The sequence below is a fragment of the Heliangelus exortis genome, chromosome Z, assembly GCF_036169615.1.
Source record: "Heliangelus exortis chromosome Z, bHelExo1.hap1, whole genome shotgun sequence".
Taxonomy (NCBI): Eukaryota; Metazoa; Chordata; class Aves; order Apodiformes; family Trochilidae; genus Heliangelus; species Heliangelus exortis.
The window spans coordinates 47,004,019-47,028,359 of NC_092454.1; the positions used below are offsets into that span (position 1 = coordinate 47,004,019).

The window sequence follows — 24,341 nt, forward strand, 5'->3', positions numbered from 1 at the left end:
CCCAAAAGCTGAGGTGCATTCATGTGATCATTTTATCACTGAAGATATAGTAACAAAAGCAAAGAAACACTGCAGATTAAAAAAAATGGTGAAATAGAAAAAATGGTGAAAGTACAAGGTGGAAGGAAGACTAGGGAAAGAAAGACATCATAGGATATTGCTCTATTTGTAAAAATGATAAAAGTAATCAGTACATCAAGGAAATGCTGTCAAATTGGAACTTCTCTAATATATGTGTAGTGTGAAATAACTCCTACAGAATTCAGGCAGAAATAATCTGATGGGTCAAGATCATTTAAATACATATTTATTTATTTATTCAGCCTTCTCGCTAAAAGGAAACTCAGGGCTCTTTCAACAAACTTGGCGTCTACAGAAGAAGCAAACTTTAAAACCAATATGGACTCCACAGTGCAACCTTCTAAGTTTTCTCATATTTACTCTGGCAGTAAAATTTGGTGTCATAAAATTAAAGCTGTGATTGTGCCATGAAACATTCTTATGACACGAATTTGGGGAAAAAACACAACAAACAAACAAAGAAACCCAGCAGCAGTCTGTGGTTTTTGACTGAATGGGAGAATTTTCTTATTGTGGGGGAGGGTGATCTGTTAGAAATTTTGATCCTGGTCCTTCAATTGGATCCAACAAGCCTGACCTTTGAGGTCCTGCAGTGCTTGCTGGAGTCAGCAGAACTACATGCTAAGTGCAGAGATCTGTGCATGTGGAACTAACTGAGGATTTAGGACCTTCCAGTTTCCTTCTCTGGAAGGAGGATAAGTTCACCTCTATATAAATTCTGGAAGAAGAGCAAGAGATTTCCATAAGAGAAACTTTATTTTTAGACCTTCTGTTCTTTCACTCAATCCCACAGAGACTGTGCTGAACACAGAGTGCCTGCCTTTCTCCAACTACAAACACCTACCTGCTAGCACAGGGCCTTTGCTGCTGAAAATCCGTGTGCCCCATATTTCTCTAGTGTGAAAAACCTTGCATGTAGTTTGCAGCCACTGTTCAGGAGCTGCTGCTGCTCCAGCTTTGAGTCAGTTTAAATTTTGTCTCCCTGATATGACCTCTATCAGTGTCATATCCCCCACTGGGGAGCACTGTGGTCGTCTTGTGCTTCTCCAAAAATGCTTTATTTCTTGGCACCCTCTAAGGATACAGGACAGGGATGTTGGCATGCCCCAGCAGCTCTGTGTAACTGGACAATGTCCTGGATGCACCTCTCCATCCAGAGCTATGTCTCCTGAATCCTGGCAAGGCTGCATGGACAATCAGTGATTTCCATTGCCAGGTACATCCCATATCACATACCCATGCTCAATGCCAGGTTTCTCTAGCCCTCAGAAATGAGACTAGTGACATCAGTCACAGCTGGCAGGAGCTGAGACTGCTGTGTTGGCAAGTAAGAGAATGCTCATGCATTCCATAATGGACACCTGCTTTTAGTCATCCTATTCCAGGGCTGGACACTGACCTGCAGGCACACTAGTTGCACACCACTTCATTACTTTGGATGGTGATCATGGCCCTCCAGGTTGTTTCGTGTGATACCTGCTCCAGAAGTCTGGGCTGAGAACAGCTTTTGGTTTGGGCCCTTTGAAGCAGATAGGCAAAACTGATGGTGTCCTGCATGGGTAGATGCTGACTTGTCCATCTGTGTCAAGTCGAGGCACACTCTAAAGCAGAACTTAGGTAGAAATTAAAAATAAAAAGTGAAAGGACTCGTGACATCCTCATTGCTCTAGGGTTCAGACAGCTGCTGAGCAAAACTCTTTGGGACCTCCATTCTGGATTGCAAGATTTTGGAGATTATGCACCTCATCCTTTGTCAGATAAGGCTGTAAATCCATTTGTGGACACAATGCCTGGAACCATGTCAATCATGAAAACTGAACAACAAAGTTTGCTGCAGCCTACAGTTAGCTGGATGCTTTGGGGGAACCTACAGCCTGGGTTGTGTGGCTAGGATCCACATTCAAATAAGAAGAGGGTTCATGAGGGGTTCCACCATGGCTCTACCACACAGTGGGGGTGCAGCATGAAGACACTGATGGTTAAAGCCTTTAAAATTGGTAGGACTACACATCACTGTCAAGGCTTTTGAATGGTGTCATTTTCTTTAGGGACATTTACCTAGTAGTTGTTAGGACTCCTGGTGGGAGATATTGCTTTTCATCCCATCAGGTGGGGATAGAATCTGAATTTGACATATGTAGGAACTCATAGAGGTCTGTGGGCAGAGGTCACTATTTGTATTTTCTCTGTTCTGGGATAATATGGTTTAAGCAGGGTCCTCTTAAAATGCCTAAAGGACTGGATTGAGCAGGTGAGCCAAGCAGAGGAAATCTGATCTGTTGACTGGACTTTGCAATGAGTGAGCTAGCCTAAAGAATCAGAGAGAATTAAGACATTGCAGGCACTTTCATAGATCAGACACCTGAGCACTTCTGAAGCTTCCCAAGTAATCAAGGGGGGAGACATATCAAGAATAAATCAAGTATTTCTAATAATGCTGAATGTCCAGAAGCAACCATGACCTTACACAAACATCTTGTGCATTCACAGTTCAAATTGGCTTCAGCAGGTCTGAAAATCAGGCTTCTTATTGGGGTAACCCTAATACAGATTTAGCTCCTTGAGCTTAATATCTTTGCTATTAATATTTTTTCATACTAAGTAATTAATAGCTCTGCTAATAAAACGGATAGCACAAGGCTCTGGATTTTGAGGGAAGAAAAGAAGGAATTGGTTAAATATCTTCAGTGATACTGAACTGTGTATCAGTACCAAGATCTTGCTCACACTTGCCTATCATGCAAGTGTGTAAGGACAAATTTCCTTGGGATTAAAAAGCTTGCATCTCTTAGAACTGTCATCTACTGTCCATGGTCATTTTATGAAGACAGTGGGTATATTTCCTCATAACGTGGAGGTAACAAGTTATCACAGGTGTAGTCTTCCAGCAGTTCATCTGGATCATCAGAACTGTCCCGTGACCTGAAAATAGGAGTAGGCACAAAAATGATTTAGCAAACACAAAGCATGCAAGTAACCTCAGTGTTGCACCCTGCCAGCCTTATCTGGACAAAGGACATTGTGACTTTCTGAGAAAATGTGACAAGATGAAGTTTTACTGCAATTCAAACACTTAGCATGTTCCTTTTGTGAAACAGAGAAGTATCAGGAGGTAATCTTTGTTTTCCTGCTGTCTGTGCCTCTTACACACATTGCTGAAGACAATGGATCAATCAGCAGTTTTTCAAACAGACCTTGATTTGTAGACTAAAACTGACTTGTATTTTAGGAGAGATACAATTCTGAGCAATTCCTTTAATTGTAAAATTACAATTTTCCCCTAGAAGAAAGAACTACAAGAAATTGTTTTGTGTCTGATTTCCTACAGAGCAGTTTCATACTGTTCCGTAATACTAGTGGTGAATTTGTGCCCCAGAACTGGGAAAAAAGTAGAGGATGGAAAGCTGCTACAGTGGGAGAGAAGCACATTGTGGCCAGGCCTAATCAGGATGCGTTGTTGTAAAAACGCTCTTTGTGCACTGACTCATGTTGTGATTGTGCCCGAGTGGAAGATTCTGGGTATTCATATAATAAGCTTCAAGTCAACAATCTGAAGGTGTTAAGATAAGCATTAAACTATATATATATATATATATGTAAAATGTACCGCTATCTTTAAAATTAACAAGAGATTTAGTAGAATGAAAACCAAAAGGGATACATAAGTGAATTTAATGTGGACAAAAGTTCTTTTCAGAAAAAGTGCTTTCCATAGTCTTTACTCAAGAATCAGCCCTAACAAAGAAAAAAAGTGTCTGAAGTGTCTTGAACTAGATTTTTCTTCCTTTGAAATGATACATAGCTCTTAAAATACTCTCAAAAAAACTGTGTCCATACACACTAAGGCATTTCAGAAATGTACCTCTGATTCCTGTTATTTTCTGCAGGGTAAGTAGCATAGTCCTCATCTCTGGTAAAGCCCGGGTTATCCAGGAGGTAAGCAGGACAGAAGTGAGCAGAGCCAGGGGTGGGACTTGGTGAGGCACTGGGGGAAACAGACCCACAGCAGCTGAGCACAGGGTGAAGGTATCCAGGACTCACAGCAACGCCTTCCTGGGCTGGGTAGGGCGGAGGGATGTACTGTACCACTGTGGCTCCGTGAAAAGTTATAGGCTGGTTAATGCCGGTGAAGACGAAGGACTGTCCGCTTGCAGTCTGGTCCAGATCTGATGCATTTTCCTCTCTTTCTTTACAGGGCTTGCATGTAAGCATGTTAAATCTACACACGGCAATCAGAATGAAAGTCACCCCAACAGACAGCAGAATAGGCCCTAGTAACTGAGTCCACTCCAGGTGAGTAATGCCATCGTATTTTATCCATCCCATCACGGTGAAAGTGATCCCCACCAGTCCCAAAAACACACCTGAGAAGAGTAAAGTTGTGCCGGCTTTATCCCCATCTGACACCAGGACATCAGATCTGTTTGGCTGATAAGGAGAGACAGAAAAGACATTCAAAGAGAAATCTTCCACATTGTTGTTGTTCTGCTCCATTACTGACTATACCGTATTTGCTGTCTCAAGAGAAAAGGAGCTTGTAGGAGACTCTGCAGAGCATTTAAAGTTGAAGGTTCAGTTTAATTATACAAGAACCTTGTGTATGGTTAACAGAGTCCATCATGTGAAAGAATAAACTTTGCTTAGAAGAATAAAGGTCTGGGAAGTGAAGCCTGAAGGAATCACTAAAAACTTCTTGAATTACCACCATCACTTCCGAAATGGCTTCACCCTTGCGTGGCTGCTTATCTCTTTGATTAACCTCTTCTTCAATTTGGCACCCACTGGTACTTCCTTGCTGTGCCCATATCAGATGGGAAAGGAAGCTGCAGCCACCACAGCTTTTCCTAGGCCCCTTGGCTGCTGCTGAGACACCCAACATATGGACAACATACGTTTAATTAACAGCAGCAGCATGGCAACTCTTGTTCTCCTTGAGCAACAACTCCAACCACCCAGCTTCACAGAAAAAATGCACGGCCATTGCTGGGGTTGTTTTGCAGTGCTCTGAGCATGACATTTATAGCCACATCTGGACCTCTCTTGCATCTTATTCTGCAGTCCCAGTATTCTGAAGTCACAGAGCTTCTGTGGTTTAAAAAATATCAAAGTATGAGTGGGCGGGTGGGACGGTAAGCAGCACAAGAGTTGTGAGTGCTGAACAGCCCGGGAGAGCTGCTGGTTGTGGGAAAACAGATATTTTGAGTCAGCCAAAGCTTTCCATCTGTTTGAAGGTAGCATAATTGCTCTTTAATTTTCCCCTAATTGTGGACATTTTTTGTTGTGGGATCTTCAAACCTGCCTCAAAGTTTATGCTGAATAGAACACATATATCCCCAATGCCACACCACTGCAGGGGTGAAAAACCATCTCCTGTAGTGTTAAACCTGGCAAGGTGAGAGATCTTATGCTGTACACAGAAGTACCTAGAACAGGGTTTTTTACATCAAAATGTATTGTTCTGTTGAACACAAGTCGCATATATTAAACAGACAGATTACTCAAATGTGGAAATTTTCTGTTTTCTTATAGCTTCAGGCTAAAGCAATTGCTGTTGGAGGGCTCTGGTAGAATGTCTTTGTGTAATTCCTTAAGGAGGAAACAATCTCCAGCTACTCAATCTGTTTTGACTAGCATGAGAAGTGCTGATATGACAGAGATTACTCCTTTGGTGGAAGAACAAGTAATGCTATTTCCTGCAGCAGCTATGAGGAAGCAAGCTTATAATGAGATTCTTAAATACAGCTCTAAAACTAGAAAACTCAGCTTTTCAGGCTCCTTCTTCAAAATCAGTAAAATGCCTTTAGTCTACTCTTCATTCACCCTACACAGTGTGACAGCAGCTCACTTCTGAAAGGGGCTGCTTGCTTCAGAGCTGGTGCTGAGTGCAATTGCAGATGTAGTTTTCTCATTTGTTTGCATAGGCCTTGAGGAATAGTAGGGCTGGACTCCTTTGAAACACATCTGGTAAGATGCCAAAGTCAGTATTCTGTCTTTTATATTACCTAGGGTGCCAACAAATCTTCTGACCAATACAGTCAAGATCAGCCCTTCCCCCACCACCAAGTCCAGGACTCTGCATCACTTGATAAAGCCCTAGGGCTTGCAGTGCTGTGGTTTTATATGATGACAACTAAATGAGAAAGTGCTGAAACACTAGATAAGCTGTCCTTGTGTTGGTAATGGTAGCCAAAACCTAAGCTACCCCTAACCTTATATTTGTTGAACTTAATGGAATAAACTTCCACTACTGCTCTCTGCAAGTCATGTTTGTCCATACCGTGAAATCACTCTTGCTGCTTTTTGCTGAGTCTTTCAGGCCTTGCAATATTCTTTTAAAAGCAGTATTATATCCTAATAACTGCCTAACTAATGGTATACACAGATGTAGTGTCACCTTCCTGCCCTCATTTATTCAAGAGCTCTGCAAACACCTTTTGCAAAAGGATGGTGCTGGAGCACTTCCTTGGTCCTGTGCAATGGTCCTGAGGTGCTGTCTGGAGTCAGAGTTCTCTGGGTTGGGTGTTGCATCATCCCATGGCTGACGCTTTTGCCTCTGGCCTAGGACATGACTTCATGGTTGCTAAGCAAGTGTGCAGCAGAGCTGGACAATACAGGTGGTGTCTTCCAAGGATACTTGTCTCTTGAACTTTGAAAATTGGACGAAAATTGGACGATTTCTGTTTGCTGCAGTAGGATCTAAATTAAAATTACATCTTTTCCTGTAAACCGCCCCTCTTTGCAAGATATAATTTCCTCTGAGCCTCCCCATACCCACCCGTTATTTCCCCAGATCATGGCAAGATGCATTCGAGCAGCTGTCAAAGTCTCAAAATCTTACTGGATCATATTGATTTTTAAAGCCAGTGCTTTCTTTTGCCAAGTAAGTGAGTGGATGTTCTGGGAACTCACTTAAAGATGCTGATTTATCTAATACATCCTCCCTTAATTGTTTCTTGTCTCCTGTCTCACTAATTTTCACGTAAGTGTTCACACTGTCAGCCAGTTGTAATGAGTTTTTATTTTCTTACATGACAGTAATGTAGTCAGGGACTAAGTCACGGAACATACAAAACCTGTCATATGAAATAAATCCATACTATGGTACTGCCCAGTGATTGGCTTCAAAAAGAGTACACATAAAGTATCACTTTGTAATGAAACACTCAATTGTAGGAGATCAAGGAGCCAAGGACTTGACTAAGACAGACTTTTCCCTAGAGAAAGGTGACTGCATGAGGCATCTTTAGTGTAAAACATGAATGACATGTCTTGAGAACATTACCTGAAAACCCACCACATCTGGGCCTTGCACCCTGGAGTTCTGCACTACTGCACTGCCAGCCTCAAAGTGTAAATAAGCTGTGAGAAACAGGTTCAGCCAGCTGCTCACAACTGCATCTGCAGCAAGGTGGTTTTATACCCTCTCAGGGAATGTTGTTCTGTCAGCAGGCACAACAAATTGAAGGCATTTCCACACCTAATTACCCAGATACATGCACATGTGACAGAGGGAGGAACACAGATCTAGATGAATGCCGACACATTTGATGCATAAATCTGGAGGTACTGGCAAAAATGTCTGCCTGGACACAGAAATGCCCCACAAGTCATAATTTGGAAGAGGCAAGATGGAAAGGAATAGATGGATGCAGTGCTACTGACCACAAAGGGCAAGGAGGGTGTGGGTGCAATCCAGTGAGTGCTGCTAAACCTAAAAACACAGCATCATTATCTCAGTTTTTGAGGTGAGTTAGCTTTCTATTTTTCTTTAGCTTCTGTTGATGCAGAAGAAAGACATCTCCTAGAGAGGAGGCATCTACCTACTTATATTTGCATTAATCCTCATACCCAAAGGATAGTAGTGTTGCAGTTAGAAGCAGAGCAGTGTCAGTGTAGACAGCAAGAAAGAGAGACTTTAACCTTATTCACAAAGGATAAGCAATCCTTACCTCCCACTTTGCCTGCTTAAGTAAGTGTGAATCAGTAACCAACTTGATTTGCTCCCTAGCATTTGTATGTCAAGCACTTAAGCCAACCTCAGGGCAGAAAGGGGGCTATAGCACCATTACCGTGACAGTAAAGTATCTCACTTCCTCAATAAAAATGCTATTCTGTATTATTTTAAGCTACTTTTATAGTTTTACAAGGTGTTGCTTCCTTTCTAATACAGACATTTCATTCCTCCCACTAATACTGTTCATCCAGTGGTAGCCTTCAGTGCTGGAGGCAGACCTGCTGCCTCTTACACTTTCTAACTTTGCTGCAACATATTTCAACAACACATTAATCAAATACCTGTTGTTCTGGCTGTGTTTGCTCTCCTGGTGCTGAGCACACTACAGAGGTGCACCCAGCACATCCACTGAGTTTTCAGGGACTGATTCTCCAGTTCAAAATTAGATGCTCAGACAGCTGCACATTGAACAATTTCCCAAACGTCTTCTCAAAATGACACAGAGAGAAATAATTGAAACAGAGAGTTTTCAGTTTTCAGAGGTAAATAACACCTATCCCCAAAAACTCAGGTGCTGACTCCTAGGGGTCAGGTCAACAGCTTTTTAAAACGTGCTTTCTGTGAAAAGTGTTTTTTCAGAAATACAGTGATCTATACAGGAGAGTGGACAGTAGATCAAAACACAGTAACCCTGAAGAAAACCAAGTCCATGTTTCAGTTCCAGAGGACTCAGATCAGAATAAGCAGCATATTTTACTTGATCTGTGTGGTTTCTTGGGTACACCTTAGGAAATACTGACTGAGCAAATTGCAGGAAGAACAAAAGGTTAATACCTTTACAATTAGCAATCGGATGTGACTGAATTTTTATTCTTATTAAAAGATTTTGTTTAAATATGTGGGGGTTTTTTTATGTAATGTAACGTTTTCAGTAAATGAATGGTTATTTATAATTCAAACAACAGCACAAAGTCAGTGTGTTGGGTTTTTTTTTGCATAGGATCTTTCGTGTAAAACATCCGAGCTCATGTACTTGCTATATAACAGCATAACAAATCCAGGGAGAGAAAAAAGCTCCTTCAACACGTGCAAGGATTTGTAATCACGAATCATACACAGCAGTGGGAACCACTGTTAAAAAACCTGTTTAGAGCTTTAAATCATGTAAGTAGAAAAGCCCAGCTTGGATTACAGAATGCTCTCAAGGAACAGCATTTTCAAAAACTCAGTAGGTAAAAAAACACTTGAAAGAAAGGAGGGCAAAATGCCTGTTGACTTTTTGTGGATCTCCTTCCTTCATGTAGACATTTCCCATGTCTGAGTCATGCCAGTTTAATCAGCTCCCACATACTAAATCCCCCTCTGTGCTGTGTTTGCCAATTACTTTGCATAAATAAGCTCCTCAGCTCTGATGCTGGCTAAATATACCACCCTCACTGGCTGGTTTGTTTGTGTGGCTACACGAAGAGCTGCCCAAACACAACTGAAGTACCAATGCAGAGGTGGAAATAAACAGCCAAATGCATGAATTTCTGAATATCTCTATAAAGAATTCTGCAGGTGAGAGGCATGTTATTGAAAAATTACACGAGGCAATCACCTTTCTCTAGGCACAAAATTGAGAGCCTGGCACTCATTTACAGCCAGGTTCACTGAAATTCAGCATGGCAGAAAACATGCTAAGGTGTAGCTGAGGTCCCACAGCATGCAGAGACATAGCTGAACAAGACAGAGATTGCTCTTGCAAGATGTAACGCTGGTAAGTTCATCATGCTGAACCAAGCCCAAAGAGTAGCTCTGCCACGTTGTTTCTGGACACAGAATCAGCTCTGTTTTTCTCAGACAGGGTTCAGAGCAATTTGGTAAGTGTCAAAGGTCAGCAGCAACTCGATTCCTGCCAGTTATCCTTACTGCAAGCAAGTCCTTCAGTTCAGGAATGGGTGCAAGTATTTAGAAAATAGAACTAGAACTTGTTGCCTGCCTGTTTTGAAGGCAGGCAACTACCACTAACTCAGGGGCTGCAGAGAGACAGAGAAGCAAAGAGGGCTGTACCTTTGTAGGGTCTGCCAAGTGCTGTCAACTAAAAACATCTGTTGCATGCATGAAACTGCCTCTCTTGCATTTACTGCTAAGTAATGCCTGCACTTGGAAAATGCTGTTGCTGAGCAGCATTCACCCTCACAAAATAAATGATCCTTGTATGAGCCATGAATGATGATACACAACAGCATCATAATCCCCTCTGGAATCAGTTATTATCGTGGTTAAAATGTTAGCCTATTAAACATTCTCAGCACTGCCTCAGGGCTCTCAACTGCTGGCTAAAACTGATTTCAGGGATTATAATTACATAAGGACCAGATAGGGTCTAAGTTAAGCTATGGAGTGTTTGTTACCACACAGATCAAGAAGTAACCATTTAAGTTCTCCATAAGGTATTTGCTCTTAACCTTAAACACCCTTGTTATGCTCTCAGGGTACATACAAAGTCAATAGCTTTGCAAACAACTATGTTCCATAAAAGCAACACAAAAATAGAAATAAAAACACTTCCTAATTATTTAAGATCCAGATTTAATTAAAATAAGCAAAAAAAGTTGGCCCCAACTTCATGCCTCCATTATATAAAGAACAATTAAAAATAGAAACTGGAATTGTAACAGAACAAGATGAGCATTTAATATTCTTCCAGTGAACTGAATCCCTTCAGACTACTTGCTCAAAAGCTCAAAGCATTATCCAGTACTTCTTGAAACTCAAATTAATCATTTACATTTTTTGATGACAAATTAGACAGAGCCAAAATTATTGCTTTTATTACAAAATGTAAATAAATTAAAAAAATGTGAATCTGAATGTGCAAATTTAACTTAAAAATTAAGTCTAATTGACAGTCATCTATGAGCTGGTGTCAGATGTGTCTAAGGAAACAGATGCAGTAGATGGAGAATATTCATTATTTGTTATTGGTGCTTTTTCTTCGTATTTTGGAGGTGATTCAGAGGAGAGGTATAACATCGGTAGAATACCTGAAGGTGAGCTACTTCCAGAAATTGTATATATGGTTTCATAGCCTCTAACAGACACTGTTCTTTCATCATCTGTGAGTTGTGATCTGTAAAACACAAAATTGTCTATTAGCATAATTCATTTCTCTACAGTAAGTGAAATGCCACTTGATTTATATAACTATACATGCATGCACACATCCCCTAAAAATCCTGGAAGCAAAGAACTTGCATAAGCATTTTGATTTCATTCTGGGGGCTACAATGAAATGACTCACATGAAAAATCCAGTACTTCAGAGGATAGGGGCAAAAAGCTCCCTTACAAGTCACAGGATGGCTTTTGGGTATTAGCCATTTCTAGCAAGGCTATCCTAAAATTTCATTAAAATTAATTTATCTTCTTCTGATCCTGAGCTCTGAATGTATCTTCCCTTTTGCAGTCTACCACATACACTGTCCCCTTTCCTCACAAAACACATTGACTTAGAACTGCATTGCAAAAATCACAATCCTTAGCCATTTGAGATCTTAGATGAAAGCCAACCTGAAATTTTTATTCAGCTCTCCGGCACCCCCTGACAGACAAAAGGAGTGGCATTCCTGTTCAGAGATGGAGAAACAGAAGCAAATACAGGACATGACCAGACTGCTAAGTTCCCAGTGACAGTCTGGGAGGGCAGCCATGTATTCACAACCTTCATAACAGGATCACCATAACAGGATCCCAACTAGTTGCATCCGTATGGTCCTTGTACCCTGCTCATCCAGCTCTGGAGCTGGCCCTCAGCATATTGCTTCAGCTGCTTCCCAAGGAAAGGATGCAACTCCTTGTGCCTCTGACTCTTGTCTTTGTGCATGCATCTGTATTGCCACCAACACAGCATGTGGAACAGGAACAGAAAGCCTGGTCACCTCAATTCCAGTGCTTTTACTGGTGTGTGAGAGTGTATATTTAATGAAGAGAGAACATACTACAAGACAAACACTGAAGTGCTATGAAACTGATTGCAGGGAAAAACTAACTACTCCTGGGGTCAGACAATGACAACTTCCTACAAGTTCTCGTTCAGCACAGCCTCCCTCACAGCACTTGCAGAGAGAACATAGAGCAACTGTCTGAAAAGTTACAGCTTAGTAACCATCCACATATGAGAGGACTACTCCCTTCCAGCTCCATCCATATATGAAAGGACTATTCCTTTACAGCTTTGGGACCTTCAACCATTGCTATGTTAGGAGGAACAAGGCCACTGATTCTCCTCCATGCAAGGGCTTGGGAACCAACCTGCACTAGTCAGGATGATGCAGCTGCTACCAACTGCTGAGCCACGGGAGGGCATTACTGAGTAAAACACAGAGAGGTGGGATCAACTCAAGAGTCCCTGTGAGGACCCCGGGGAGTATGGACAGAAAAGAGCTAGAGCACCCCCAGCCACAGAACACCAAAGCAGGAGGTCAGGGTTTCTGCATCCATGGTTCAGGTCTTCTGTCCACTCCACTAGAAACTGCCTGGGCTACAAGCTGCCTCTTTGTGTTCACAAGACAGAGAAGTCCCGACAGGAAATCAACAACAATGGGAGTTGATGGGCTTACACAGTTGGAGCACCAGAACTTGACACACACGGATTATGGCAGTTGATTGAGTGGTAGGGGATTTTGTAGGGGAATGGGTGAAGGAAAGGGAAGTCACCTGGCATGTACACCACCAGCAGGGAGAGCCCACAAGGTGTCAGAAGAACTAGCTTTTTCTTTCTTTTTTTTTTTTTTTTTTTTTTTTTTTTTTTGCACTCGCTCACCACCTTTTGCTTTTCTTTTCCCAGTGCAGGATGTGCTGCTTGCACTCTTTCATACACATTTTGCCAGTCACATGGGCAAGTGGCACACATTTGAACTCAGGACCTGAAATTACAGGGTAGAAAGGACTTGCAGCCCTTGGTTTTGTGCACTGTATTATTGCAGACAGGTGATTAAAGTGACTGTTTCTCTGCTGCTTGTGAAGCTACAGCAGAACATGTATATTCCAGTATTTCTCCCAGTTATCTGCTCCAGCTGGTCTTTTAAATGTATTTAAACTGAAATGCTCTTCAAGGGTGCCCTTGGACCACGTTTGAATTGGCTGCCTCAGGGCTACCAGAGGTCCAGGTTCATTCTCAGGCCAAGTCATTTCTCCACACACACCCAATTTGCTTTGTATGTATACATGAAATGTAAATGCCAGAAGGGAGTCATGCTGGAGCTCTAGCACTGGCACGCTCCACATGGCATCTAACTCCAAGACTGGCAGCAGCTGTTATGAAACACCTTCCAGCTGTGGACACCATCATCCAGCACAATAAGAAGACCAAGACTTCAAGTAAATTTCTTCTTAATATCTGGCAGTGTGGATATGATGCCACTGGGGCACTGCTGTCAGGGGCACCTTCTCTGACAGTCTACAAAAGAATTACCTAGGTATAGATGAATATCTAGGAATGATTTGCACCTAGGCTTATCATATGCTTTTTAGTTTGTTTGTTTCCTTCTTAACAAGTGGAAAACATTTGGTAATAATGTCTGTATTCTAGAGTAAGAATAAGAATATCTGAATAAATATCTAAGTATAATTAAATAAAGGCCATTGATTTAAGGATTCATTTTCACTTCAGAAGTTCTCCTTAGTGATAATAAACTCGTAAGAATTTATCCCTCATGAAGGACTCACTGTGGTTTATGATTCCCCTTTGATACTAAGATATTTTAATGTCATTTTGAGTAAGGGATTCCAAGTAACAAGAGTGATGCCCCAGGAAACTTCGTAGAGAGCTAATTCACAGTGTACAGATCTCCAAAAGCAGAGAAGGAAACAGTCTTACCCATCACTGAAGATAGAGTAGTATGGTGGAGGATTTTCACTTGTAGACACATCACTTGGCATAAGACAACCTGTCATGGTTGGTGATACAGTGTCAGCAAAATAAGGAGGTGGAGGAGGAGGAAATACCATTACAGCATCACCTACAGAAAAAAACACCAGTTACTACCATTGAAAAATTAAGCACCATTGCTTATCCTAGAACATTTCCTGTCTTTGGAATTACTATATTTGTAATTGTCTACCTTTAAAGATTACATGCAATGATGCCACACTCAGAACTGTTATATTCTGGGCTGTTAAAGTATATTGTAGGTATATCTGTAACAAAATTATCCCAAAAGAAAGACATAGAGTATTTATAAATGGAAAATTCCATTGAGAAAATACAGTTGGGAAGCAGGAGTGTTTCATTTGGCTAAGAGACACAAATCTCTTCACTTTTGGCTGCCTTCAGTAATTGGAAGTGCAAGCCACACAGTTACTGCTGGCTCATCTTAAGGGTAAGCAAATCTTTATTCTTTCTCATATATCTCAACAGGGTATTTTAAATTTCTCCATGTCTACGGCAGTGTTAGAACAATGGTACTCCAGACATTAATGGTTCTGATGACTAATTTTGTGTGCCTTGAGAGTTTCCCTACTAAATTACTAGCAGCTGAAGGCAAACTACTAACATTAGTATCACGATATGATTGATACACAATCACTATTAAGTGTGCTGCGCAGCATTATCTGCCAATTTCACCTTCATAATTGAAGAGTTTCGAATTTATTTATTTTTTAATCAGAAAGTTCATATCAGTTACATGAGCTTGAATAATTTCTATACACATTCAGTGGCATGGCACCTTTTTTCCTTTGCAATTTGTGTGCAGGCACAGGTCAAGGAGCACCAGAAACCTTGAGGTGGTGGCTGAGTCACCACTGTTCCAGAACATCACTACATCAACCAGACTATGGCCTCTCAGTTTTTCTGATGAACATCTAAAAGGAATCCACTAATTTTGCTTTCCCACCTTTCAAGACAATCTGAATCCCTTTCTGTGACCCTTTGATTTATCCTGATGGATAGAAAACTGACTTTAAACCCTCACATTAGAGGAGGATCACCAGACTACAGGTCTGTATATAGGTTTGACAGTCAGAGGGAAAAAGTTTTGCATAATGAAAGTCATTATAAGTCCAGTCAATCAGATAACAGTAACACAGTACTGTGATTGACTCAGTTCGTTAGGAGAGCTATAAAGTAATCAAAATAATATATGCATAGCATATATGGGGTATTAAAAGTGGTGCTATGGGAAGGGGAGCACTCCCTCCTAAGACACTATATTTATTCAAATACTGTGCAATTAACAGAAGCATCTTACAGGTACATCTCTGACAGGTGGAAGATGTAATGATTTTAAAAAAATACAATACACTGCTTATGAATCAGATTGTCCTGCTTAGGGTGTCAGACTCTAAGCTTAGCCTAAAATAAACATTAAATACAGACACACAAGTCATTAGACCTGTGATCTGCAGCATCAGCTACACCCTTTGGAAAAGGGAGTGGGACCAGACTCAGTTGTGTCAGATTATGTGGCTTCTTTTGCAGACAGATCTTTCTTTTTATGTCAAAGGAGAGGTTTTATCTGTGGGAGAAAGGTAACTGAAATGACCATAGAGATAACACGGGAGACAAAGAAACAGTTTTCTGTTTTGGTGGGTTTTACCTGTCAGAACTGACACACTTAACAGTTATGTGAGTAGTAGCCAAAGGTGTATTATTAGTGGGGAAAAAACCCTTACTAATTCTCAAATTTAAATGTCATACATTATTTACCCACCTACTGTAACCTGAAAAGATTCAGGGCTCTGAGGATGTTCTTCATTATCAGAAGATTCTTGGTTGAGATTTAAGTTTTGTTTCTTTTTGACATGAGCTATCATGAAGAAACACAACCCAGTGAGCACAATCAAAGGTCCCATGATTTGAAGTGACAGAAATCCACAGCCCTGGAGGTTCACATCAGAAGTGCTGGTGTGGTTGAGCTGTATGCTGTGCCAGCTGGGGCTGCAGCCAGGAACCCAAATGCCCAGGATGCTAATTAGCATTCCACTAGTTAAAAACAGGAATCCAAATATGAGGAACTGGGCAAACTGACAGCTCCCACGACAAAAAACAAGGCTGTACACCTGCTCGTTTTGCAATTGTCTTTGTCTTATATACAGCCTGGCCCTTGATCGTGCAAGTAAAACACAAACCAGTCCAGTTACAGCCAGCATGGGCCCAGCAGCCTTAAGGACCTCATTACAGTCACTGAAGGTTCCAGATGGGCATGACTGGAGAATAAAGACTGAAAGCAGGAATCCAGCGCAGAGCAACACAGCTCCAAAAACAAAAAGAAGAAAAATAAGTTTCCCATGTTGTCCACTACTTCCTTCACCTCCTGGTGCAGGAACAGCCACTGGATACATTACAACAGAATCTCCTCAAGCAGATGAGTTGGGTTATTTTGTTTTTCGGTTAGCATTAAGTGGCAGAAAACTAGAATATATCTGTGAACAGAAAATACATTAATCAAAAGAAGAAAAGAAACAACAGTGGGACTAGTTACATTACAATATTTAATTCTGAATTTGCTATTAAGCCCATATGGTGTTTTGCAGTACCTCCATTATGGATTAAACAGTCTAATCAGGTTTGCTGCTGCTGAATGCCAATGAAAAGACAAAATTTCAGTGAGAATGAAAACAAGTCATTGCTGCTGCACAGCTAAATGACTGTTTCTTTAGATATTCAGTCTTATGGCTAAAGAGACATAATTTTAAAAGGCTCAATCTTGGAAATGAGGACAGGCCAGCTTTCCCCTTGAAATTAGAAAGCTAAGGAATATTTCTGTAGTGAATGGCAGGAAGTGCCTTTCTCTTGAGAGAAAGGATATTACTACAAATGAGCATTGAGAACAACTGGACATTTCACCAAGTAAATCTCCTAATACATACCTTTGCAAAGCATTTAAATCACTCTTCTCCTTCCACAGCCAATAAAGAGCAGAGCAAATACACAGAATTTTGGTTCCATTCTGAAAAGACAAAGAAAAGAAAAGAGCCATACTAAAGACAATGTATTTCCAGTTTCACTGCTTCCACAGTTAAGAGATGTAAAGCATGCTGCTCCCACACTTCCTTTCAACTTCCCCTTCTCCTGAATCCTTTGTCTGCAAGCTGTCCAAGACAGCTTTAAAAAGAAATAAAACAAAGCTGGCTCCCAGAGGGCTTCTGAGCCCACAGAAGCCTAAATGCAGCAGTAAAATAGAAGAAAACAAATGTGCTGGGGCCAATAACAATTCATATGGTAGATTGGGTGACAAATCTGGTGGATGTGGACAAACTGAGGCAGGTAAAGCTGATGGAAAATTAGGACAGAGTGTCACTCAGTGAGCTCTAGGAAAAAAAAAAAAAACAAAACAAAAATCTGCCATTAGCTACAAGGAAGTCTGTGCTGCTTTGACACTCTGGGCTACAATGCTCAGTTGGACACCAATACTCCATACCACAATGACTAGCAGCCAGTCATTTCAGTCCAAGTGGCTACCATCTACCAAAAGTTAACCTGAAACCCAAGGAAATTTCAGACTGTGGAAAGTAAGAAGTCTGGAGGGAGCATGAGAAAGATGTCTTCTGCCAAGCACTGGAGGTAATTAACTATGCTCATATTGCAGTGTTCTGACTCTGCCCTCTTCTCCTCACCAGCATAGATGTCCCATAACATCTACCATAACCTACAACTTGGATATATCAGGAAGGATACACAGGGACAGAAGAAGTCTGTCACAGATTGAAGCAATCATCTTAGTTACTGCTGTTTGTTAGTTAACCCTCAGCCTTTCCTCTGTTTCCATTGCCCTGGTATTAAATTCAGATGACTGGAAGCCAAAAGTCAAGTTAGATTGACTCCTCCTTACATCTGCCTCAACAACAGCTACTCCACACAAAAAACCAGAGTACTATGTGATTTCTGGAAGTGAACTGTTGAACATGTGTCAGCTACAACAAGCTTCACGTCACTCCCCAGTAACTGCAGTGCCCCACTGGGACGAAAACAAAACACAACCATAAAACCCACTAGTCACTCAAAGACATAATTATCTGTCTGCAGCGTAAAGCAATCTATCAAGTCACTTTACTCAGCCACTTTTAAGAGCAGGGCCCTATTGCAGATCTTGTCTGAGCAAACAGATACTCAAATTATGAAGTTATTATATGTTTTACTGCTGAACATCAAACCAGACTCCCAGCAGCATGGAAGAAGGCAGAGAACAGCACACAGGTAAGAGGCATGATAAGTTTGAGTCTTAATCAGTAACTGTGCTACACAGCAAGATGCAGGAAGCAACAAAGTCTCCCAGATGGCTATCTCAAACATCAAAACTGAGAGACCTTTCTTAATGATCTTTCAATTACCGTGGTCAGCTATTTGTAAACTATGCCTGCAACATATTCTGCATCGCGTTCTTAATTCAGTCGATCCCTTGCAGGCTGGCTTGAAGAACTGCTGAGGGTCCCCCAGTGGAAGTCACAGTTTCACTCTGAAAAGAAAGGTGGCTATAAAGCCCACTAAATTTAGGACAGTAATCCACAGAAAATAAATTCTAACAGATTTCAAGCCAAAGACCTTTCACTGAGCACTTTCTATACTGCATGAGCTGGATCAACTTTGAGGGCTTCACTTCTGAGCAGAGATAGTAGATTAGGTTGGTTATACCCCCTCCCCCAATTTCATAGGTCTTTTTAAGTTAAGAAAACCATTTCTCATAACTGCATATGATCCTCCAGATCTAGAAATTTCTAGATCCAGAAATCCTGATCTAGATTTAAATCTAAATCCAGAAATCTAGACCTAGATTTGGATCTGGATCTAGATCTAAACCTAAATGTAGAAATCTAGATCTAGATCTAAAAATTTCCATATCCAGAAATTTTCATAACTGATCTGAGATGGTTCAGATTTACTGATTTACCAACAAATGCAAAAAACCTGCACTGAAAAACAAAACAAAAAACAAACAAAGAACATTCCCCCAAAAAATCCAACAAAAACCACAAAACACTACCCAAGCCTGGTTTTGGACACAGTGGTCTTCAGGTATTTTTCTGCTGAGGCACGCTAGCCATTTTAAAAGCAACACATTTATAATTAGAGAGAAGCCTGAATCCATTTTCTTTGCTGTTCCCTCTAGGGAAGAAAAACATGGACCTAAGTACAACTAAATTAAGAAAAAGGAAGTCATGTGAAGGAAAAAAAATAAATTCAAATATTTAGCCCTTAAAAAGAAAAATCTAGAGATTTGTCCTTATTATTCCAATACAGTGCCCTGCTTCTCTTTCACCAATCTTGCTGTTATGAGATTAAGTTAAAACACACATTAGAAATGAAGCATGTGCATATTTTCTTAATTCTTTCAGGCCACAAAAGAAGGAACATTCAGAACAGTCTGTTGTGGCTTTGAAGATGAAAGCCACAGATTTAATGCCACAAAAATCCAAGGCAGGACTAATTCATATTTATGTTACCACCAAATTTTAACAAAAAACCCAATGCAAGATTGAGTTTTATTTCTCATGTTGGAAAAAAAAAAAAAAAAAAAGTGTTTCAAGAAAGAAGTAACCTTTATATTGACTACATGCTCAAAATACTTACATTAAATATGATATTTCAAGCACATTAAACACTCATATTAACAAGGGAATTTTCCCTTCATACTGTCCCAAGTCTGAGAGCAGACATGGAAATACCAGGTCAGAAACTGCTAGAACAAAATCCACTAGTGGGGAGGCACTTAAGTATAATGGAAGAGTGAATTGGTAACATAGCTTGCAAAGGAAGTCTGGTTATGAGCTTAACTTGAATGATATAGTGCTTTACCCTTTTTTAAGTCTGGCCCAAGTATATGGAACAGGAAATAACATCAGACTTTCTCTTCTGTTTTCTGTGTAACATTCATACTACAATTTTCATATCTTGGACAACTCTAAGAATTTTAAAATGCAAGTTTTAATGAAAAAACGGGGGCTTGCTTTCTATCTGAGCCTTTGGAGTTCACATTGTCCAAGATTTCCACTGCAAACATCAGGGCCATAAATTTACTCCCCCTTACTCACATGAAATTTGATAGCCTCATGCAGTTATACAAATTCATGAACTGAGGACTGAAAAAACAAAAAAACCAAAAAACCACCAAAAAACCAAGCAAAAAACCCCAAAAACCAAACCAAACAAAAAACCCAAAAAACAAAACAAAGCAAAAACTCTGGAATAATTAAAACACTTCTGTCCCTCTGTTTTATGTTTCCCAGAGTAGTACCCATTCCTGCTCTTTTGCTTGTAAAAGCCCCCAAATCACTCCATGCAGAAATATCAGGCCTACTACATGTTGTTATTTCAAGAACTACAATAATCTGCCAGTTGTAGTCCACAATGGAAACTCCATTAGAAGACAAAAGCCACCCTTTTCAAGAGTTTTCTTTTTAACTGTTTTCACCCATACTTCCAAAATTTTAACTGCTACTGGGAAGTTAACATTGCCATTGTGCAATTAATTTGTTTTGTTTTGTTTTGTTTTTTTAACTCCTCCAGGCTCCAAATTAAATCATGACTCCTGACAGAACGAGCTACTGAGAAGGAAAAATCCTCTCAGCTTCATTCATTTTAACTTCCACATCAAAACACAAATGGCTCTCCACTTCTTCTCACTCCTTTTATTTAATTTCCTCCTCCTTTCACATCTGCCTCTGTATCCATGCTATTTTCTATTCTTTCTCATATAAAAGCTTCCCCCCTGAACTGCACTCAACTTGATATTCAGCAGAGGCATCCATCCATGAACACAGCTGGTTAAACTAAGGTGAACTGGAGTTTACTACCACCATCCTCACGCTCTTCCCTCCCCATGGTGTTGTTAATCACTTGTATGAAAAACTAGGGAAAAACCCAACAGGATTTACTTTCTATTTTCTACTTTCAAGCAACATCAGAACTACGAGAACTAGTAAGTTTTGAGATGCCAAATACACCCAATTTGACCTCTTGTGTGTAATTAGCACCTGACAGTGCTTTCATCTCACAGGGCATACAACTCTGATATCCCAGGAGGAAGATTTCCAAGACTTGGGTGTGGTGTGAAAAGATCCCTACGGGATGTGGATGCCACAGAAAGAAAATCTGCCCCATGTGTTGACAAAATGATTCTGCCAGCTCAGTGTAACAAGGGTAATGCTATGCTGTGATTTACGACCATTGCAGGTGGGGCTGAAGTCAGTGTCTGAAGAAGTGCTGGGAAGCATCTGCCATATGAACTTCTAGAAAACGGGATGAATCCTGCCAGTCCCGATATATGTGCAGCAAGGATCTGCCTCACCAGAAACTGACAGTGAGTGATTTTTACTGATGCCAGAGCTGTAGTCTGTAAAGAAGCTGCAACTACTATCCCCGTGGGCTTCAAAACAGCTAGAATAAAAGCTGGTCCACAAATGCTCTCCTCTTCATTGGTGAGGGAGAGAGTTCTGATGCCACCACTGGATGCAAGGACCCCAAAAGGTCTGGACACAGATAGCAGATTGCAAAGCAAAGTTTGGTAACCCACTGGCTGGATGCCATGCAGACAACTGGGACAAAAACTACATTCAACAAAGGGCTCTGAAGGGTGCTGTGAATGGGTGTGGGATGCTTTTTCCATGACACACTGGTGGCACACAGCTGAGACAAAGCAGCTCCTACGTGCTGCAGCAGCTGCAGGGAGACTGAAGAGAAAGCATACGACATTGTCAAAGCCAGAGCTGACCTTCTTCAAACAGGTAACAAGACAGAACAATTCCTGGCAAGTCCTGGGAAGGTCTGTCCCATGGGGCTGATGCACCTCAAAGCAGCAAAAGACACAGGCAAAGCACAGATCTTTCGGAGCATAAGCCTGTGACCATCAGGAAGATGCAGGACTCCAAAAGCTGCCCTAAGTCCTCCTGTCCCCATTTCTTGAGGCTTGTCCAGGGTACTAAACGACCCAACCCACAGACATGCAATTAATTGTTAGCCCCCCAGGGAAAAGCACCATCCCGTGGCATACTTCTCATGCACCAGCCATGCTCTCTTGTGAGTCAAACCATGGTCTTCAGCAGGACTGACCATGCCGCAAAAGCACAGCTCGGGGCATCGTGCTGGAGCAAGGAGTGGGGCAGGGCTGCCCGTCCACCACCTCCCTGTATGGGAGCAGCCCCTGGCCCACGGAGTCGCCCCCTCACCCCGGCCAATGCCTTCCCAGCCGTACCTCACCAGAGATGCCCCATCCGCTCCCGGGGATGCGCTGCACAAAGGCTGCGGCAAGGAACCAGTGTGGGGAGAGGCCGGCTCTCCAAGGAGATGGAAGCTCTTCCTACCCCAAGACATTTACGCTTTGACAACCCACACGCAGGGGCACAGCCCGAGCCCCCACTCAAGCCAGCGGCGGCCGCCGGGCGACGCGACCCAAGCCCACCCGCCCCTCATCGCCCTGGCCCTCCCGGCAGCGCCCGCCCCCCGACGGAAAGGCCGCTCGCCGGAGCCTTCCCTCTCTCCCCACCGCACTGACCCCCATCCCACCCCTGCCACAGCGGCGGGGGATGCTCCGACGTGTTCGCGCCCGTCCGCCCGCGTTCCGCACCCAGCGTCAGCCCCGGCGGCCAGGGGAAGCACCCCGCCGAGGCAGCGGGGCGGCCTCTACGCACCACGGTACCGACTCGGGGCCCGGGACGGCCGGCAGCCCCCCCCTCCCGGGGTCGGGTATAGCGGAGGAGGTGCAAGAAGGCTCGGCGAAGGGCTCCAAGCGCCCGCCCCTTACCTGGCCGCGGTGCGAAGGACTGCCGCGCCGCAGCCGCTGACGCTGTTTAAGCACCTGCGCCACGCAGCGCGCACTTGGGCCGGGCCGAGCCGAACCAAGCCGAACCGAGCCGAGCCGCGCCGCCCTGGGGAACCATGAGCGCGGCGGTGTCTACCGCAGCACCGCCTCCCCCCGTGCCCAGCGCCCCGCCCGGCAGCGGCCTCTGCCCGCTGGCTGCGCCCCGCAGCCGCACACCCCCGCCTCCTCCACAACCCCCCCCCCCCCCCCGCCACGCAGCTCAGGGGCGCTTCAGTCCCGCCGCGGCGCTGGCTGCCGGGGCGGCTGCGTCACCCTCAGGCCGCAGGCCCCTCGGAGGCCTGTGCCGCCGGCCCGATCCGCATTAGTGCCCTGCCTGCTGCCCTACGGGGGTAGGAGGAGGAGGTAGGAGCCGGCGCCACGCTGGTCACCCCCTTCGAAGCGCTGGGCGCTGACGGCCAAGCGGAGAAACTCGCCCCGCTGCTGGTGCTGCCGGCTCTGCGGCCGTGTGGGGGTGTTTACAGCCCGGCTTCGGAGATTTCCAAGCTCCTGGGCTGGAATGCGGGCAAAGCTCGCTGGGCAGGACTGTCACGGGTGACTCTGGAGGTGTGCGGACGTGGCCATCCGGTGAGATACCGGCGGCTAAGGGGTGATGCGGGTGAGCATCAGGGATGCTGTGCTGCAGCTTCCGTGTCTGTAGCCCATCTTCTTGTAGTCGCTTCAGCCTTACCAACGTCAGCCTTAATTCTGTACACTTGGGACCGTGCTCTGCATGAAAGACAGGCCAAGCTTAGATGTGACTGATTTCCCTCCGTGATAAGGCAGTTCAGCCACTGGAAACGGGAGGAAGACCCTTTCTCTCTTGCTCGCTTGGTGCAGGCAGAGTGGAGGAAGCAGCTGGGTTTGGTAGCCGAGACGGGAGCTGCGGTTATGTGAGAGGAAAAGGAGCCAGGGGAAAAAGATGACAGCGTGCCTGCCGCCTGCGAGTGGGTGTAGGAGCCGTAGGACACGAGTGGCCCCGGGGCTAAAGCTGTCCTGCTGGTTAGGGACAGCCTGGTGACTCGTGAGGTGCAAGGGATACAACTTGGGTTTATGGAAGTCACCATGAGAGGAGCCAGAACAAGGCTGTAAGGTGGAGTGATGCTTAGGAAATAGGTGGCAGGAGGAAAAGGTGGTGGATTAAATTCTTGCCTGACATGGAGGTAGTTTGGTTAGGCAGTGAGACTGAAGGGAAATGGGGTATGTAGGTTTTTGGACAGTATCTGTGGTTGGAGGGGGTCTGGGTTTGGGTAGAGAGCTAGGGGAAACTTGGAATTGAATGAAGAACCAAAAATTGTATAAAAGTACATGTGGGATATAGGAAGGAGCTTGTGATGGAGTCAGGTTTTCCAGAGTTGTAGGTTTCTGGATGTTAGTGACCCTTTCTTGTCTTGACTGTTTTATGTTCCGGTTCAGCTGCCATTGACTGCTGTGAACAGTCTCACAGTAAGGAGAGACCAGGACCTTAAAATTCCTGTAATCTGTGGTTTATTTCTATGAAGAAAATGGAATTAAAAAGGAGCCGTGAGG

The 24,341-nt window shown here is 43.1% G+C and overlaps 2 protein-coding genes across 3 annotated transcripts; both read right to left on the reverse strand.

Moving 5' to 3' along the window:
* Positions 1-818: 818 nt before the first annotated feature.
* TMEM174 (transmembrane protein 174) lies at positions 819-4,646 on the reverse strand. The gene is made up of 2 exons (XM_071731130.1): positions 3,944-4,646; positions 819-3,003 (listed from the first exon to the last, which is right to left on the reverse strand). Exons 1-2 carry the CDS (start codon positions 4,573-4,575, stop codon positions 2,901-2,903), a joined length of 735 nt encoding a protein of 244 aa, XP_071587231.1. The 5' UTR covers positions 4,576-4,646; the 3' UTR covers positions 819-2,900.
* Positions 4,647-10,591: 5,945 nt separating this feature from the next.
* TMEM171 (transmembrane protein 171) lies at positions 10,592-22,999 on the reverse strand. Of its 2 annotated transcripts, none has more exons than XM_071730789.1 (5): positions 22,758-22,999; positions 16,891-16,970; positions 15,732-16,443; positions 13,898-14,039; positions 10,592-11,150 (listed from the first exon to the last, which is right to left on the reverse strand). In XM_071730789.1, the coding sequence occupies exons 3-5, from the start codon at positions 16,360-16,362 to the stop codon at positions 10,934-10,936; spliced, it is 990 nt and encodes a 329-aa protein (XP_071586890.1). In that variant the 5' UTR covers positions 16,363-16,443; positions 16,891-16,970; positions 22,758-22,999; the 3' UTR covers positions 10,592-10,933. The 2 variants fall into 2 exon arrangements, with proteins under 2 accessions (XP_071586890.1, XP_071586891.1); XM_071730790.1 differs by having other exon boundaries at positions 15,732-15,827; positions 22,758-22,950.
* Positions 23,000-24,341: the final 1,342 nt, after the last annotated feature.